General features: G+C 35.2%; 1 protein-coding gene across 1 annotated transcript in view; it reads right to left on the bottom strand.

Moving 5' to 3' along the window:
* Positions 1-7,018: 7,018 nt before the first annotated feature.
* CHIC1 (cysteine rich hydrophobic domain 1) overlaps positions 7,019-18,186 on the bottom strand; it is an 81,908-nt gene continuing 70,740 nt past the window's right edge. The window contains exons 4-6 of the mRNA XM_047848214.1: positions 15,067-15,123; positions 14,751-14,810; positions 7,019-13,194 (exon numbers count right to left, since the gene is read on the bottom strand). Of these exons, the coding sequence (XP_047704170.1) occupies positions 13,144-13,194; positions 14,751-14,810; positions 15,067-15,123 (168 nt within the window). The 3' untranslated portion in view covers positions 7,019-13,143. The remainder of the gene's footprint in view (positions 13,195-14,750; positions 14,811-15,066; positions 15,124-18,186) is intronic.

The raw sequence follows: 18,186 nt of genomic DNA, 5'->3' as shown, positions 1-18,186 counted from the left end.
GGAGAGAAAGCAAGTGCTCCTGTTGTTAGCAATGTAAAGAGAATCCAAAGAAAACAGAATAAATAATACTGCAAAGGGAATCAGGCCACCTTAGCTTCAGTTACAGCACTGTCACTAAAAACAATTCTCTTTCCCCAATTTAAAACTTTGATTTCTCATTTTTATTGGAGTAGATCCCCTCAGAGATCTTTTTCCACATCTAACACTTTATCATTCTGTGTTTCCTGGAAGCTTAAAATTTAAATGCAAATCTGAGTTGAAAACATCATGCTCTTGAGGCTAAGCCAATAAATTTAGATCCCCTTGTTCTATTGTCACAGATTACCTCCTCAACCCTAGCCAGTAGTCTCACAAATATGTGCTACTGATTATGGGGAGGCCTGAACAAGAGTATTTGTGCTACATTCTCAAAACTAGTATAAAAAGTACTAAGGTAATGTTAACCTGAACTTGGAGAAAATAGTGCATGATCTGCTTAAAACCATTATGTTAGTGTGTTGGAAGTCAGTTGAAAAGATAAAAAGGAAGCAAAGCATCTTTAAGAGTCTATGTTTGAAGAGAAAAGCAAATAGAAAGATTAATTAGTAATCTTTAGTACTATATGCCACTAAGTTTTCATACAAACTTTGAATATCTCAAGGGAATACAGCTGACAGCTGTAGGAGTTCACTGGCCACATCTCCCCTAAGGGGGAGTTCCTTTCTTTTTCATCTGTGCTCTGGTAGCCAGTATGTGTGGAGATGTCCTGGACAACAGCAATTCTCTCCTTCACTTGCAGTTTAGAAACCTCTTCCACATCCATGATCTCTTTTGATCCTCACAATAGCCCTATGAGGCAAGGGGTGTTATATTCTCCCCATTTCATAAGTATACCAAAGACTTTAAGTGATCTCAAAGCTAGAAAAAAGGAGAGCCAGCATTTGAATCCAAATAATGTGATTCCAAGTTCAGTGCTCTTTCCACAAAATCGCTTTTCCTCTACCTCAGGTGTGAGGCCTCACAGCAGTCTCCAAAGGCCACCTAATCTTTCTTTTTCTACTCATTGGTCCATGGTCTCTTTTAATCTTTGTCTTTAGTTTTGCTTTCCATTCTGTTGTGGCTCAACAGACTAGAAAGTGGAAAAGACCCACTGCATACCTAGAAAACAGAAATTTTAAAGTAGACTGTGAGTGTGTTATAGACTTAGTTGCTCACATGTCTTGAGGAACTATTCATTTTCACAAGTTATAAATCATTTTTTCCAAGAGAGAACATCTCAAAACCTCTTTACAAGCCATGTCCCATTACCTATCTTTTCTTTTAAACATCTTGATAATATAAGCAGAAATTGTCTCTGTCAGCTGATTATTATTGATCTGAGGAGAAAGTGGAACATAGTCTTTGGATGACAGTGTCACTGACTTATTTGGATCCAACAGCACACATCCCTCCCATTGCTCTGTTCTTTATGGTAGGTCTTGACCCCATTTCTCTCTTCGTTCAACTTCTGGAGCCAGTATAGTCCTGTTCTGAGTGATCAAACCATTTTTCTTAATCTTATGGTATGGCATTCTGGTATCTTTTAACCAGGTACTCATTCTTCCCAACTGAGACTTAACTCTGACTTGGTGCCTGAAATATGCCTAGAGGCCAAGCCAACACTAACATGACTCAGATGAACTCAGTGGGGTGGCCAGTAGAGTTCCCATTGTCATTTTCAAGCACAGATTTATTTGCTGACTGCTTCCATCACTTTGAGCAAACAAAAGTTTGAGACAGAGATGAATAAAAGCCAAGGCTGAGATAGAGATAAAAGCCAAACATAAAGACAAATAAAATTAAGGATTGTATAACACAATGCTATAATTGATTACTCATTAAGCTCTTATAGAGTAGAAGACTGACATTAGAGATATCATGGAACACAGGGCTCAGAGGGCAGATGTGTTTCCCTTCAATATGGATGTTAAGAGCATCCAGTTGAAAAGTTTGTTTATTTGAATTTTCCCTTTCTCTAGTCACCTCAAATAATCAGCTGAAAGAAAAAGGGTCCCAGAATTTTTCTTCAACATCCAAAAGTATCAAGTCCTTCTTTGTAATTCATCATGCTTGCTCTTTGGCCCCTTTATGTATATCCTATCTGAGCTCATTGAAAAATCACTAATCATGGGAGATTTCCTCTTGAAAGCATTTGGAGGTCTCCTTTGATCTTCCTCTACCTTTCATTCTGATCATCTATGCCAGTCTGAATATCTGCATTGTTGCCTACTTTTCATCTGTGAAACCCCTTATCAAACTCTAAGTACAGTTGACCCTTGAACAACATGGGTTTGAACTGCATGGGTCTATTTATACATAGATTTTTAAATATTTTTTAACGTTTATTTTTGAGGAGAGACAGAGCATGAACAGGGGAGGAGAGAGAAAGAGGGAGACACAGAATCTGAAACAGGCTCCAGGCTCTGAGCTGTCAGCACAGAACCCGACACGGGGCTCGAACTCATGGACTGCGAAATCATGACCTGAGCCAAAGTCGGACACTTAACCGACTGAGCCACCCAGGTGTCCCTACATAGATTTTTTTAAGTACAGTACTATAAATGTATTTTCCTTATGATTTTAAGAACATCTCTAGTTTACCTTATTGTAAGAATACGGAATATAATACATGTAACCTAGAAAATAAGTGTAATAACTATTTATGCTATCAGTAGGGCTTTCAGTCAATAGTAGGCTACTAGTAAAGCTTTTAGGGAGTCAAATTTATACATGGATTTTTGACTGCATGGGGGATTGGTGCCCCTAACCCCTGTGTTGTTCAAGGGTCAACTGTATTCCAGAATGTTTTCTCAGATAAGAGAAATGAGAGGCGGCAGGGGCCACACACATAATGGGTGTACAAAGATTGCCAAAAGAACTTGAGGCGTGACCCTAAGTAAAAAGAACTGAGAAAGGGCCCACTACTTTTAACTTGGCAGAGTTTTGAATGATCAATATTTTTAACATAAGCAGTAGTAGACAATCCTGGTGAAAGAATCTGATTAATTTATTTCCCTCCCAGAAGGCATAGATTATGAAATTATTCTTCCCTAGAAACAAAAATACTGTGATTTGATAGCTTCCCAGCCCTTTCACATTACCTTACTTAATCGTAACAATTCTGTTAGGTGTAATTATTTGTTTTACCAAAGAAACAAAGGCTAAAAGAGTTAAGCTACTTTCTCAAGATTGTCTACAGGAAAATAGAAGGCAGGAAAGTATAAAGCCAGGTTTACAATAAATGTAATATAAATCCAGTGCTTCTTTCCCTGAATCATGACTGCCTTTACAGAATTGGTAAATCAGGTAAGAGGCAGCCATTTTAGGAGAGTGAAAAATAACCATGTAGGGACACACAATATGGCAAATGTGAGGAAGGGTCTCTTTCATAAAGTCAAATTTAAAAAGCCATCAAGGGAAGTAGTATATCTGATTGCTGAAATATAGGAAGATGGGTGTATAATTACAGACAGCCACAAATCATATTTGCTGGTGTTTTTTTACTGAGCTATCAGAGCTCTATAAATCATAGAATATGAGAGCCAGGGGTTTTCAAGGGATCAGGCCTTTAGCACTGACTTGTAGGGACAGATCTGCAGGGCTGAGGATGCTGTCCCACATGCCCTTAAGTGGAAGAGCAAGGACCCTCTGTTCTACTCTTAGCTGCTGGGGATGCCAGTTTGATCCTTCCAATTTTCACAGTACTGCAACTCAATTAGCACCTCTAAGTATTGTGTCTATATTAATTCTTGCTCTTAATTTTCCCCATCTATTCAGAGGAAGACAGAAATACTGTTTATGGGTGTCACATCTCCCATGCCTCTCTTAAAGCAATTTTGCAATATACATCAAGAGCTATAAAGACTTCATATGCCTTCACCTAATAATTTATAGGAATCTTTATGAAGGAAATTACCAGATTCAAGTGAAGATTTATGTATAAAGATGCTCATGAAGTCATTATTTATAATAGCAAAACACTGAAAACAAACTAAATACAAACAATGGGACGTTATGGCATATGCAACCATCGTACTTTTATATAAACATAATTTAGTTTCAAAGATTATGTATTGATATGGGAAAATATGAAACTGTAAAAGTAGCACATGGCATACAATGTAATTAAAATTTTTCTTTTTAAAATCCACTACACATACACATAAAAATGTTATGTAGTAATATTTAAAACATGTTAAAAAAGTTGTGGATGATGGGGTTATGGGAAACTTTTATTTTCTTCTTCATGCTTCTTTTACTTTCTAGTGGAAGACAATATTTTTATAATAAAGAAAAAATATCTTAATGGCCATATTTTTCATCCTTCAGACCATAATACAGGCCCCATTAAAGCAAAACCTGAGTTAGTTTTGGTTGCAGAATCTAAACATATTGAGTCTCTAACCTATTTTTCTAAAATGTTTTATTTTAGTATAGTTAGCACAAAATGTTACATTAGTTTCAAGTGTACAACATACCGATTCAACGTTTTTATATGTTATACTGTGCTTAGCATAAGTGTACCTACCATCTGTCATCATACAACACTATTACAATATTAACTATCTTCCCCATGTTGTGCCTTTTATTCTAGTGACTTGTTCATTCCATTACTGGAAGCCTATATCTCACATTCCCTTTCACCCATTTTTCTCAATTCCCTAAACCCCTTCCCTCTGGTAACCATCAGTTTGTTCTCTGTATTTATAGTTCTGATTCTTTTTGTTTATTCAATTTTTTTTTAGATTCCACATAGGAGTGAAATAATATTAATCTATTTTTTGAGTATTCTTTTACAGAAGGGAAAAAACAATAGCCTAATTTTGAAATAAGTCTAAATTTTCTTTTAGATTAATATCATCTTGGTTCAACATAGCATAAAAAAGAGAAACAATCAGTAGTCCTATCTAAATAACAAAACATAGGATAGGTTTTATGGATTCCTACCTAGAGGTTTTATCATGGTAGTGTCACCTTGGGCAGTATCACCTTTGGGAAATAAGGTAGGCACTGCTTTGGGTGCTTGACCAGACCTTCATTGAAAAGCTTTTGAGCAAAAATTAGTTCTTAAATAATGTGTGTTGAGGGTACTTGTTGGGATGAGTACTGGGTGTTGTATGGAAACCAATCTGACAATTATATTAAAAAATCTTATTCAAAAAAATAAAATAAAATAATGTGTGTGTCCTCCCTGCTTGTGGCTGTGTTTCACTAAGGGGTCTTTGATGCCCCTATTCCATTTGGAAGCCTGACTAGATTTATAACCACTATCCATTTATCATATACTGATCTTCAAAGGCATAATAATTTGAAATACATCATTGTTATAAAATCATCTCATGGAAACTTACAATGTCAGAATTAAATGAGGCTTTAGAGATTGTCTAGCTCAGGAATCATGAAATCAGCCAGTCATTTGTAAGAAAACAGCTCCCCTCCACCAAAAAAACACAAAACAAAAATATAACCCTACTCTCAATCCCCTCCCTACCAATTTTTGGAAAGAATATATGTAGCTATCATGGTCAGTATTTTTTCCTCAATTTTGAAAGAGACATGGAATATTTTGCTTTCTTTTTAACTATACCATAAGAACACAACCTGAGTTTCAGGGAGACAAGAGAAAACAGTAATGACCATGGTAAAACAAAAAGTAAATACTCCTTCCAAAAAGGGCAGGTTGCTGCTACTCAGTGCTAGCTAATTGTTCACATGTGAAATTTCTCAAAAGAAGTCAGAAATCTGGATTTCTATGTGAAGTCTCTTAATTTTAAGTGCTGGCAACTAATTCAAAATGTGTGAAAAAATTCTGCAAGTCAAAAAAACATATCTGTCAGAGGACTGACTACATTTTAGCTTGCAACCTTGATCTAACAACCAACCTTGGGGATGATGGATAAAATCAAACTCACTGAGTGTCCTGATTTCTGCTAGAGGTCACTCAGATGACAGAAAAGGGATCACAACTCCGATTTATGGTAATTACAACTGGAGAATTCTAGTATCCCCCAGAGAATTTCCTACATTTAGGTAGGTAAATATCCCACGTGTTAAATATTATTTAATGACATGTGTGGCTTCTGCCTTCAACAATAGAAAATGTAATGTGAAAGTATTTCCCATAGAGTGCATCCTACACCACACCCAAGAAGTTATCAATAAGAAGTATAGATTTTTGCTCCATTCATAAAGTTTGAAAAAAGAATTCTAAGTATATTTATTTAGAGAGAGAGCGAGCGAGTGAGCAGGGGAAGAGCAGAGACAGAATCCCAAGCAAGTTCCACGTTGCCAGCATAAAGCCCAATGTGGGGCTCCAACCTGAGCCACCCAGGCGCCCCCCCCAAAAAAGAACTTTAAAACAAAACATGAAACTTCCCTGTAGGTTTAAGTGTGTCATCTCTACTTTAACGTTTTAAAATTTAAAGTCTTTTAAAAAATATTCAGTATAATTATCAAAGATGATGGGAAACATTAAGTTTTTCTTGTTATGTTACATTTTGCTGCTTTGCTGAATTTGCAAAAGTTTGGGATAGTTTAAAAACATTTAATGTTGCATGATAGCTTGAGTAGTAACTCAAGTAGATGTTAACACTTAAATTTTGTATAACAATCTGATGACAAGAGGAGTCAAAATTTTTGCCAAGTACCGACATATGTCAACATTTCTTACACTAAAAATTATGCTTAGTAAAGGTGGAATACCACTTCACTTTACTTTTAATTTTGTAGTTCACAGCTAGGCATGCAAGGTAGTTTAGAAATGAATTCCTACTTAGCCAAATACCAAGCTCTGGGCACAATAAAGACCCCCAAAGCCAATAGATAGCATGAAGTACTTACAGGGTCAGACATAACACTAGCAAATGCAGGAAGAGGCAATATGCAAAATACAATTTTTAAAAGGAAGCCTTAAGTAAGGCTTTTAAAAAGAAGCCTTAGAATGGTGAAAACAGGGAAGAGTAGGAAGAAAGGAAGGATGCACCAAAGAACACACAATTCATTAACATAGATTTGCGCTTTATTGTAATTTTGCATCCTGAGATAATAAAATTTTATATCTGACAAGTGAACAACAGAAGCAGCAGTGAAAGTTTCAGAGAGGCAGGTGTCCTTCATTTTGGCACAGCTGTATGTATATAGGTTGAGTTCTTTCAGGAGAGTCACTCTCAAACTTGGAAGAAAAATAAATTCATTCCACAGGCTATGTAACAATACAAGATGCACAAATGTTCTTGGTTTGAATGGACATATCCACTTGTATTCTTTTCTGATAAAGCTGTCTCCATAGGAATCCTCTGCCAAAAAGAAATCTTAGGCTTTTCAAATAGATGTTTTGGATCAATGCTCACCTTCCAGCTACCAGAATTTCCTGTTTTTGCAGCTGAGATTCATATTTGCATGTGGTTAATCCAAGGAGGGTGAACTAGCTTGTAGATTATATAATTTCAAACATCTGTAATTTGTTCAAAGTTCAGGCATTAAAACAATTTTACACTATTTGCTTACTAGAAAAAAGGAAAAATTAAGAAAATTAAGCCAAGATAAAAGCAAACAAATAAGCAGGAATAAAATGGACATTTGAGAAATTATTGCCTAGACTCATAATGTTGAGTTTATATACAGAACTACTTTGAGACTCAGAAGTTGATATTTACTCCAATGCTAGAACATATTATAACACTTTCCACATTTGCAATCCAAATAAATTAGCTCAGTTATCATCCTGAAACAGAAGAAAACAGAAGGCAGATTCTAACTTGAAATTATGTAGCTCAATCTAGCCAACACACACACACACACACACACACACACAGTCTAGCATTTCATTATTTAGCGACTGGGTAGTAACCTGGTGGAGAGGGCCAAATAATCTTAGTTCCTTTATAAAAGTGGCTTCCAATATTTTTACCATAGGGATCCTTTTATTATTCCTTCCCCATGTTTTCAAGTATTTTATTTACTAAACTGCATGTAACAATAGGCTTTTTCATTCTTTTACTAATCAAAACAATTGTCATTCACAACTTCTGATTAGTGTGGGATAACCAGTAGTATGTTAGGCAGGATTGAAAAAATATAAACAAAATGCATGGAAATTCAATGACTTAGTTGGCTTGTGCAGCAGAAATATTATAGATAAATGTATAATTCCTGGTATACTTTTTGAAATATAAAAAAGGTTCAAGGATGTCCCCACTGCTATCTTTATCTTTCCCAAGTTGGGAACCATTGGTTTACATCCACCTGCTTTTCCTCCCTAAGTCAAGAATTAACATAACACAATTACTCGTGTTAACATATAGGGGATTAATAACAAAATTTACTACTGATAAAATAGATTAACTGCAACACTTGTTCTGTAGGGTTTGACTGAGAAAGAAAACATAACAACATAGATTTAAAGGAATGTGTTTAGAAATTACAAAATTATGATATTCAGTATATCTTTCAGTCAACTTCAAAAGCACATTAATATATGAAAAAAAAATCCTCAATTCCCCTGTGAGGTAGGTCCAGATTATTGTCCCCACTTCCACAATGAGGACATGAGGTACAGAGGAATTAAGCAGCAGAGCTAAGAATTAAACCAGAATGATTTGGGTTTGAATTCCATACTACTTTTCTTTCCATCTAACATCAATTTGTTCCAATAAATCTTTTTGAGGATGTGGAAATTGGTAAGACACTGAAGCAAATATTGGACAGGATATGAAACTTTTCACATCATTGTCAAAATAGGTCCTCCCATATCTCCATTATTGTCACAGTTATAATTCTTGCCTGGATACCAAATGCATAATCAGATTCCACATATGCAAAGCTCACAGACCTTAGTCCTCGGTTCCTAGGGAAACTACACTTATTTTCATCACCACAGAGGGGCTGAGGTCTAGCAGGTATCAGTTCTTTGAGTCTGTGTGACATGAACACACATGAGCTGGGAGCCAGTTGGCAAATCAAACATTTATTGTGTGCAAGGCACTGTGAGAATTTCCACCAAGGGTAGTAGTTCTGAGAAAAATCATTCTGAGATTCTGTAGAATAAAATTTTCCTAAGGATTCCTAGAATCACAGAATGTTAGATCATCTCTAATTTTCTGTCCAGCTCTAAGTTCAACCCCATGACTTTATAGATAAAGAGACTGACATGTAATTTAAGTGAATTGTCCAAAGCCCATAATAGATAATTTTCTCATATAGTATGAATCTGATGAAGTCCACATATAATGGAATATATTCTCATGTTGCCATCATCAACATGAAAAGCCTGGCTCAGAATCACAAAAGAGAAATTTGGGACAAGATAAGGATATATATATCCCCTTTTTCAGTCTCCATATTACATGAACAAGTATTATTAACAAAATATATTCCTTTTCTGTGGAAAATTTCCAATAGTTCATCATTTAAAGGAACCTGAACAATTTGACAATTGTTGCAAAGTGAATTTTTTTAAAGCAGAATTTTATAGGCATAAGAGGACTTAGCTTTGATGAATTTGGGCATCTTATAATCCAATTAGCAAAAAGTATTTCCATATGTGAAACTACTCCAGTTAAATGAGTGTATATAATTTCTACATCCCCCTAGGTCAACATAGTTCATTCTAATGAAGTATTGTTTGGGGTATTATGTTCAAGTAGTGAGGTTTGATTTTTTTAAGTGGTAGTTTATTTGTAAACAAAATTAAAATGCTAATAATTTTTAAAAGCTCTCATACACTTGGAAAAACCTTATTTGTTCTATGCCTTACAAATGTTATGTAATGTCAGTCAAATTATGAAAAAATAAGAATTTCATTAAAAATGGCAGAGTGCTAAATGCTAACACAGATTAACTGATCAGACATTAGTGTTTATAGATCATAATATAAATAGTATGTATATTAAATACTTAAGGGGTTTTTGTAGGGCTTCAAAGACCATTGTTTTTTCAGAACCATGTTGAATTACATATTTACTAACATTAGAATTATACCAGTTTTGTAAGTGATTGATAGTCCTGTAATATTTTAACACTAACATAATATGATTAGGGGAAAACAAAGAAACATGCTTTAAATAATAAATAGAAGAAATATAATAGGCTAGTGAAATATTCTAATACTTGAAAAGGACGGTTTTAAATCTAATGATCTACCAATTCATTCATTCTGGTTCCTTCAACATAAAATGTTATCTTTGTTCAAAAAAGACAAGGCACTTCTCCGTCTGCTTCTAATGTTCAACTACAATGGTGTCTTTCCTAAATTAATAGAGTGGGTAGGAGGGAACAGAGAGTAGCTGAAAAAGGTTAGGGCTTAATTTCATTTTCTACATAATTTAGTTGTTTAAAGGGGCATTGGGATGGAGATGCATAACAGAAGTCAAAGAAGCAATGGTTTTAGCTTACAACTTCAAAGCTTTGCGAGATTTATATACTTTGGCAATTAGATGTTATTTTCTCTGGAAACTACCACAGCAGGTTTCATAAAAGAATATCATGTAACAAAGAAATTCCCAATTACTTTATTAAACCTAAAAACAGCTTTCACAAAAATATTCTGCTAACTTGACAGAAATATCCAAGTATGCTCTATCCTGAGGATAAAAGAAAAAAAAGGTCAATGGGGGAGTAATTAATGACCACATTGTGCTTTGCCATTTCATCATTCACTGCTGCCAATTTCATTGAAAAGAAAACACCCTCCACCAAAGCACTTCAAAATCCCCAACTGCTAATCAGCCTGCTTCATAGGAAAATAGTTTGGAAAAGCAGTCATATAAGAAAGAAGAAAGAAAATTGTGTATTTTCTGAGTAGTTCAAGAAAATAAGATGAGTCAACCAGCATAATGAACAATAAAATAATACATTTAAAAGCAACTAGAGAAGGTATTAAAAAAAAGTTTACAAATGCTGGGAAATGATTTTTTATGACAAATGTTACTGTAACTCAAGTTATATTCTGTCACCTCCAGATGCACTGAATTTCTGTCTCAATATTTGTTTCATAGAAACAGTTCACTACTTCGTGCTGTTCTTTGAGCAAAACCAAGTGTGATTTATACATGGCAGAAAAGTCACTATGACCATCACATGGCCAGATTCTAAGTATACAGAAAAAAATAAAATTTTAAGGATTGACACTTAAAATTATTCTATCATTGGTAATTAGGAATGTTGTATTCTGGAAATCAATTTGGTATTACACAATCACAGTTTGAAGCATAAACCTGATAATATTAGCTGGAGCATAAACCACAGATACAATTTTTCCCTGACCTTAGCTATAAAACAAGACATTTGGTATGCATTTTTAGAGGTTTCCACCTTGTCTATAAAAATACATATTTAATTTTGCAGCAGACAGACAAATGATATTTACAGGCACACATATTAAAAGTTAAAGATTCTGGATGGCTTGGTGGCATGGGGGTAATGGGGTTCTACAGAGGGAGGTGGAAAAGTGTGCAAACAATTACAGTCATAGATCAAACAGTGTCGCTTTTTCCCCGCTTCTTCTATTGGTCCAGGACCGTGGATTTCAAATTAGGCATAAATTTTAAAAATGGCTTTAAAGACTTGACCTTTTATGAAGAAATGACTGTTCTCTTCACTGGGATAAACGTTTGTCCAAAAAGTTTTACTAAAACTAGTAAGATGACAAATAGGATATTATTCAGTCTCAGATACTTTTAATTTCTTTTTAGCAATAGGAATTACAAATAATGCCTATATACAGGCATACATTTGCAGTTCAATTAACACAATATAAAGCTTTAATTATGTTAAAAATTCAAATTAAGTGTGGTGTTCTCACTCATCTTACTTGGGAGGAGAAAGAGAAATATGTACATGTCAGTGAAAAGGCTACATGTGTGGTGAATTTATAAACTAAAATACTTTTTGTATAAGTACTTGTCTTTCCTCATTAATAATACCTACATGTTTAAAAAAGATCATCAAAAATATAAAGAATATTTTATCAATTATGAATCAGCCACTATGTATTCTTTAAGTACAGCTTCTCAATTACCTCTCCCTCTTTCTCAAAGCAGAATATCAGAACTCCAAAAAGGGATTAGCAGTGGCTTTCATGAAGATCTAGACACCTCCCAAGATATCTGAAATCTTGAAATACTCCTTAAAGATAACTGGGTGTATTTTCAAAAGGGGGAAAGGATACATAACAGGAAATAAGTACAGCGAGGCTGTGAAATGTGTTGGTTGGATATCAAATGAATTTTTTGGGGGGTGGGAGTGGAGGACAAAATGGATATTATTAAATTAAATGGAAAAAGTAAGGTTCTTGGTTTCAGGTGCAATGCAGAATATCTCAGACAACAACTTCAATTTTAATCCACTCATTAGAAAGGGCAATCCTGCCCTACACCTGAAATTTTAACAAACTCATGGCTCTGCCATAAAACATGTTAACAGTCTATACATTCAAAAGGATGCTTGCAAACTTCATTCATATTAAAATCTATGCAGATTTGTTGGCAATACAGTAAGAGTAATATTACATTCTGTAAACCATGGCATATCACATTTTGTTATGCAAAGAGACAATATTTACAAGTCTTTTAAGAGTTTAAATATTTTATCCACTAACATAAGTGATAATTTAGCAAAGTGCAGGACAAAACCAGTGCTATTAATCGCATGTCCTTTAAAAGCAAGTAAGAGTAAAACCATTTCTAAAAGCTACCAAAAGCTTATTTACTTATGTCCAGTAAGGGATTACAGAGCATTAAATAGCCTAGAAAAATGATGCATATTTAAGAAACAGTGAGTATGAAAATTATAAGGCAGCATGCTCAGAACAAATTTTTTTTTTGAAACACCGGCACTGATGTTTTTTATCTTTAGTGGCAACTATATATATACATATAAGTCTCTGTGTATTTATTTAAAAATTGAAAGTGCAAAACACAAGCCTCATTTAACAACAAAAAAAGATGTGCAAATTTTATTCTAAAACCAACATAAATAAAAGAGTAAGGAGAATATTCTAAAGAATAAGAATAAGAAATAAAGAATAAGTTGAACAGAGCAAAGGAGACCATCTTCATTCCAAAATCATCTACAAGGCACTAAGGGTAGGAAATGACAAGTAACACAGAAGTGACTGAATAAAATTCCTCAGTCAGGTCGGAATATGGGATATTTTGGTAAGAATTCTATTAGTATAACCTGTAAAATAAAAACAAACAAGAATATATTGATAAAATAATTTGCATTTACTATAACATATATAACCCAGAAAGTCTATAATCATTTTTCACAGGACAGTGTTTTGGTCCTCTAGTATAAAGTAAGTTAAATATATAAAACAGTTATAAAAAGGATTTACTACAAGTTATCATTAGACTGGCAATTAAATTAAACTGGCAAACATAACTACTTATTGTAGCTAACAGTTTCTATGACTTAATTTACAATAATTATTTAACTGCAGAAATGCAAACCCTCTTACATTATTATGTTCTTCTTCACCTCCTACCCTCTTTTTTTTTTAACAAAGTAGAAGAGGTTAAAACTGTTATATAGATTGGAAAAAATACCTTTTCTATATATTATATGTACATATTTTCAATTAAAGCAACTGATATTGGTTCCTACTATCTTTTATAAGTTGTTTATAAAAAATAATTAAATATCCAAATGGATTGATTAAAATATTTTAATTAAAGGTTGAAAATACAGTAATAAGATATTTATAAACTTGTATAAATGTATATGTTAAATTTATATTTAATATTTTACTTATAAATTTAATGTATAAATTTATAATATTTTATATAAGGTTTTTGCCTATAGTGGATTTGAGATTTGTGGTCAGTCATTTGCACATTTTTTTCCCTAAGCTATTCAAAGTGGAGAAAGATAATGTAATAATCTTTATTTATGAAACAGAAAAGGAACGTTTATGTATTAAATACAGACTACATGTCAGCAACTTGAAGCTTAGATAAATTTCATATCTTTTGAGTGTTAATGATGTTGTAGTTGTCACTTTGGCTATATGTGAATTTGTGTTTTGTGATTAAGACTGCATAGCTTTCATTAAAAAAAATAGAACCTATAATTTCTTTGTTAAAAATTAAATGTCAGCTTAGAAAAAAAGCCAGGAACATGAATCCAGAATTCAGAACTCAATTCCTACTTTATGCAAGTTTTGACAAGATAACATTTAGAAATATGTTGTTCAACAGCAGCTGTGTCCATCATCATGTGATGGTCTGCACTTATATTAAAAGAAAATTAAGGCTGTGCAATGTTTTCACTGGAGCATACAAACTGAAATTTTTCTAAGATCTAAGTAATTCCTAGGTTTCAAGATATTTTATGTTGCCTACAGATCTAAAGAAGATGGAAGGAAACCTCCATTTTTCAACTGACAAAAGCTCAGGCTGAGGAGAAAAAGGTAGAAAGAAGAACTGACAAATGATAAGCATAGTGAAATGTAACATTTAGAATGGAATCCAGGGGCGCCTGGGTGGCTCTGTTGGTTAAGTGTCTGACTTCGTTTGGCTCAGGTCATGATCTCAAGGTTCATGAGCTCGAGCCCTGAGTCCAGGTCTGTGCTGACAGCTCAGAGCCTGGAACCTGCTTTGGATTCTGTCTCCCTCTCATTCTGCCCCTCCCTGGCTCATGCGCATGCTCTATCTCTCAAAAATAAATAAAGACATTAAAAAAATTTAGAATGGAATCCAAAAGAAAGTAACTAAAAACAACTGCATACTTACATACTCCATCATATTGCTAGTTTCGCATTTCCTTTTAGTCAACTTCCAGTGCAAAGCAAGCTAAGAAAGTACAGTTTGTTAAGAATTTCTATATCAATTTATATAACCTATAACATTTGAATAAATCACTGAAAACCATCCAGGTATAAGCATAAGATATATAACATAGCATTTAAAAATAACTTGTAAAGAATATATATTAAAATTGAATATTAATTCTCTAATTCATTCTTTTATGGCCTGAAAAAATCCCATTTTTTTCAACTTAATAATGCAAATATATAAATAGGGCACTTATTTGTTTAAACTTTCTTACCTTGTGATATAATCTGTTATTTTCCCATTCTAATAACTTCTGAATTGATCTTCTGGTCTAAGAGAAAGAATGAAGACTTTGTTACAAGATGAACTAAAGAACTTTGTAAACTATGTGTATCTGTATTTTTCTGCTTGTTTGTAAAATCCCATTATTTTCTCCTTTTGTTTTCTATTGGAATCAGAAAAAAAGCAAAGTAACAGGGACTTCCAAAAGAGGAGTAATATTTTGAGCAATTATTATACTGTTATTATGAGGTCTCTCTCTTTCCCCACCTCTTCACACACCCACATCCGTGTATATGGATTTTTAATATATGCTTTTCAAAATGAAATATGTACAAATTGTTCTGTGTGGTGAGTCCATTCACTGGACTATTGTGAAATCATTACCAATGTTGCTAGCAGTCCATTTATGGACCTAATCTTGACTTTCATATACCTTTTTATAGGGTTACTTTTTCAATATACATGTAATATACCAAGCTAATCTGAGTCTTTACAGAGTTTTCCTATCAGAGCTCCTAGCACAATGCCTGGGATACAGTAGTCACTAGAGGTCTACAAGTTGAATAAAGCAAGTCAACATATATCAGAATTTCCATTGAAAAGAACATATTAAAAACAGCCAGTCAAGCGTTGCCTGGGTGGCTCAGTTGGTTAAGCATCTGACTCTTGGTTTCAGCTCAGGTCATGATCTCATGGTTCGTGGGTTCAAGCCCTGTGTTAAGTTTCATGCTGATGGTGCAGAGCCTGCTTGGGATTCTCCCTCTCTCCCTCTTTCTCTGCCCCTCCCCTGCTCATGCTCTATTTCTCTCAAAATTAATTAATTAATTTTAAAAATAAAAAAGAGCCAGTCAGAAAACTTGTACTTAAGGAAAAAATATGAATGAGAAGTAGCACTGTCCTAAACAAGGGGACAGAGGCTGAATTTCTCTATTTGGAGTTGTATGTATTTTGTAGAGAGGAAGAAAAGTTTATAAAACTTCAAGATAATTAAAATAGAACAATATTACACATTTCAACTCTATTATTTTTATTATTATTTTTTTAACGTTTATTTATTATTGAGAGACAGAGACAGAGCATGAGCATGGGAGGGGCAGAGAGAGGGGGGGACACAGAATCTGAAGCAGGCTCCAGAGTCTGAGCTGTCAGCACAGATCCTGACACAGGGCTTGAACCCACAAACCATGAGATCATGACCCGAGCCAAAGTTGGACGCTTAACCGACTGAGCCACCGAGGCACCCCCACATTTTCAACTCTTAATTGGAAGACTTTTATTAGGTTTCTGATAAAAAGGCACTGTTAAAATTTAAAATTACTTCCTAAAAGTAAATGATTTACAAACCAGTCTCTGAAATGATTTCCAAAGCACCAACACATAAGAAACTTCTATTCATTCAACTATGTAGGTTAAAAATCAATGGCAATTGTATTCAGCTAATTCACAGTGGGTCAGATCAGCAACAATGCCAGCTAGAGTATACCTTGGAGCTACTATACTTGATAGAATCTCTGTAAACAAAATCAGATGGGTAACAAATAAAGAGATTGAATTAGTAATTATAAATCTTTCCACAAAGAAAAATCCAGGCCCAGATGGTTTTAATGATGAATTCTACCAAACAGTCATAGAGGAAATAATACCATGAACATAAACAAAAAATTCTCAACAAAATACTAGCAAACTGAATCTAACAACATATGAAAAAGATTATATATCATAACCGAGTGGAATTTATTTCAGGAACATAAAAATAAATTGGTGCAATACATTGTATTAGTAGAATAAAGGACAAAAATGACATCATCATCTTCATAGATTTAGAAAAAGCATTGGACAAAATCCAATATTCATTCATGATAAAAATCCTAAAAAACCCTAGGAATTAATGTGAACTTCCTCAACCTGATAAAGAGCATCTACAAAAAACTACAGTTAATATACTTAATGGAGAGACTCTTTTCCTCTTAAGATCAGAAAAAGACAAGAATGTCTCCTCCCACTAGTTTTATTCAACGTTGTACTAGAAGGTATAGACAAAAATAAGAGGTGGTGGTGGGAAGATGGTGGCCTAGGAGGACGCTGGGCTCACCATGTCCTGCTGATCAGTTAGATTCCACCCACACCTGCCTAAATAACCCAGAAAACCACCAGAAGACTAGCAGAATGGATTCTTCAGAGCCAAGCATAGACGAGAGGCCCACAGAAGAGGGTAGGGGGGTGGAGAGGAGGTGCGCACTACATGGACCGGCAGGAGGGAGCTGGGGCAGAGGGGCAGCCCGCCGGCCAAGCAGAGCCCCAGAGTCTGGCTTGCAAAAGTGGAGGGGCCGGACGGAGTGTGTTCTGACAGCAAGTGGGACTTAACATCTGGAAGGTTATAAGTTAACAGCTCTGCTCAGAGAATGGGAGGGCTGGAAGACAATGGGAGGGAGAGTTGTTGAGCCCCGGACAACAGAGCGCAGCTTGGTGGGGAACAAAGGCGCTCGCAAGTGCCATCTCCCTCGCCCATCCCCCAGCCAAAATCCCAAAGGGAACCAGTTCCTGCCAGGGAACTTGCTTGCACCGCGCAAACACCCAACGCTGTGCTTCTGCGGATCCATCCCTCCAGCGGCAGGTCTGACTCACTCCCGGTGCCGCAGGGCCCCTCCTGAAGCAGATCACCAAAGGAAAAGTGAGCTGAGCCTGCCCTTCCCTCCCCTGTGCACCTTGCTGATCCACCACAGCTAATACGCCAGATCCCCAGCACCACAAGCCTGGCAGTGTGCAAGTAGCCCAGATGGGCCACGCCACCCCACAGTGAATCCCGCCCCTAGGAGAGGGGAAGAGAAGGTACACACCAGTCTGACTGTGGCCCAGTGGTGGGCTGGGGGCAGACATCAGGTCTGACTGCGGCCCCGCCCACCAACGCAAGTTATTCAAGACAGCACAGGGGAAGTGCCCCGCAGTTCCTCACCACTCCAGGGCCTACCCAAAAGGATGAAATGGAAGAATTCCCCTCAAAAGAATCTCCAGGAAATAACAACAGCTAATGAACTGATCAAAAAGGATTTAAACAATATAACAGAAAGTGAAATTAGAATAATAGTCATATAATTAATCGCTGGGCTTGAAA

Source organism: Prionailurus viverrinus, unplaced genomic scaffold (genome assembly GCF_022837055.1).
Source record: "Prionailurus viverrinus isolate Anna unplaced genomic scaffold, UM_Priviv_1.0 scaffold_55, whole genome shotgun sequence".
In the NCBI taxonomy this organism is placed as follows: domain Eukaryota; kingdom Metazoa; phylum Chordata; class Mammalia; order Carnivora; family Felidae; genus Prionailurus; species Prionailurus viverrinus.
This window is presented reverse-complemented; position numbering and strand designations above follow the sequence as displayed.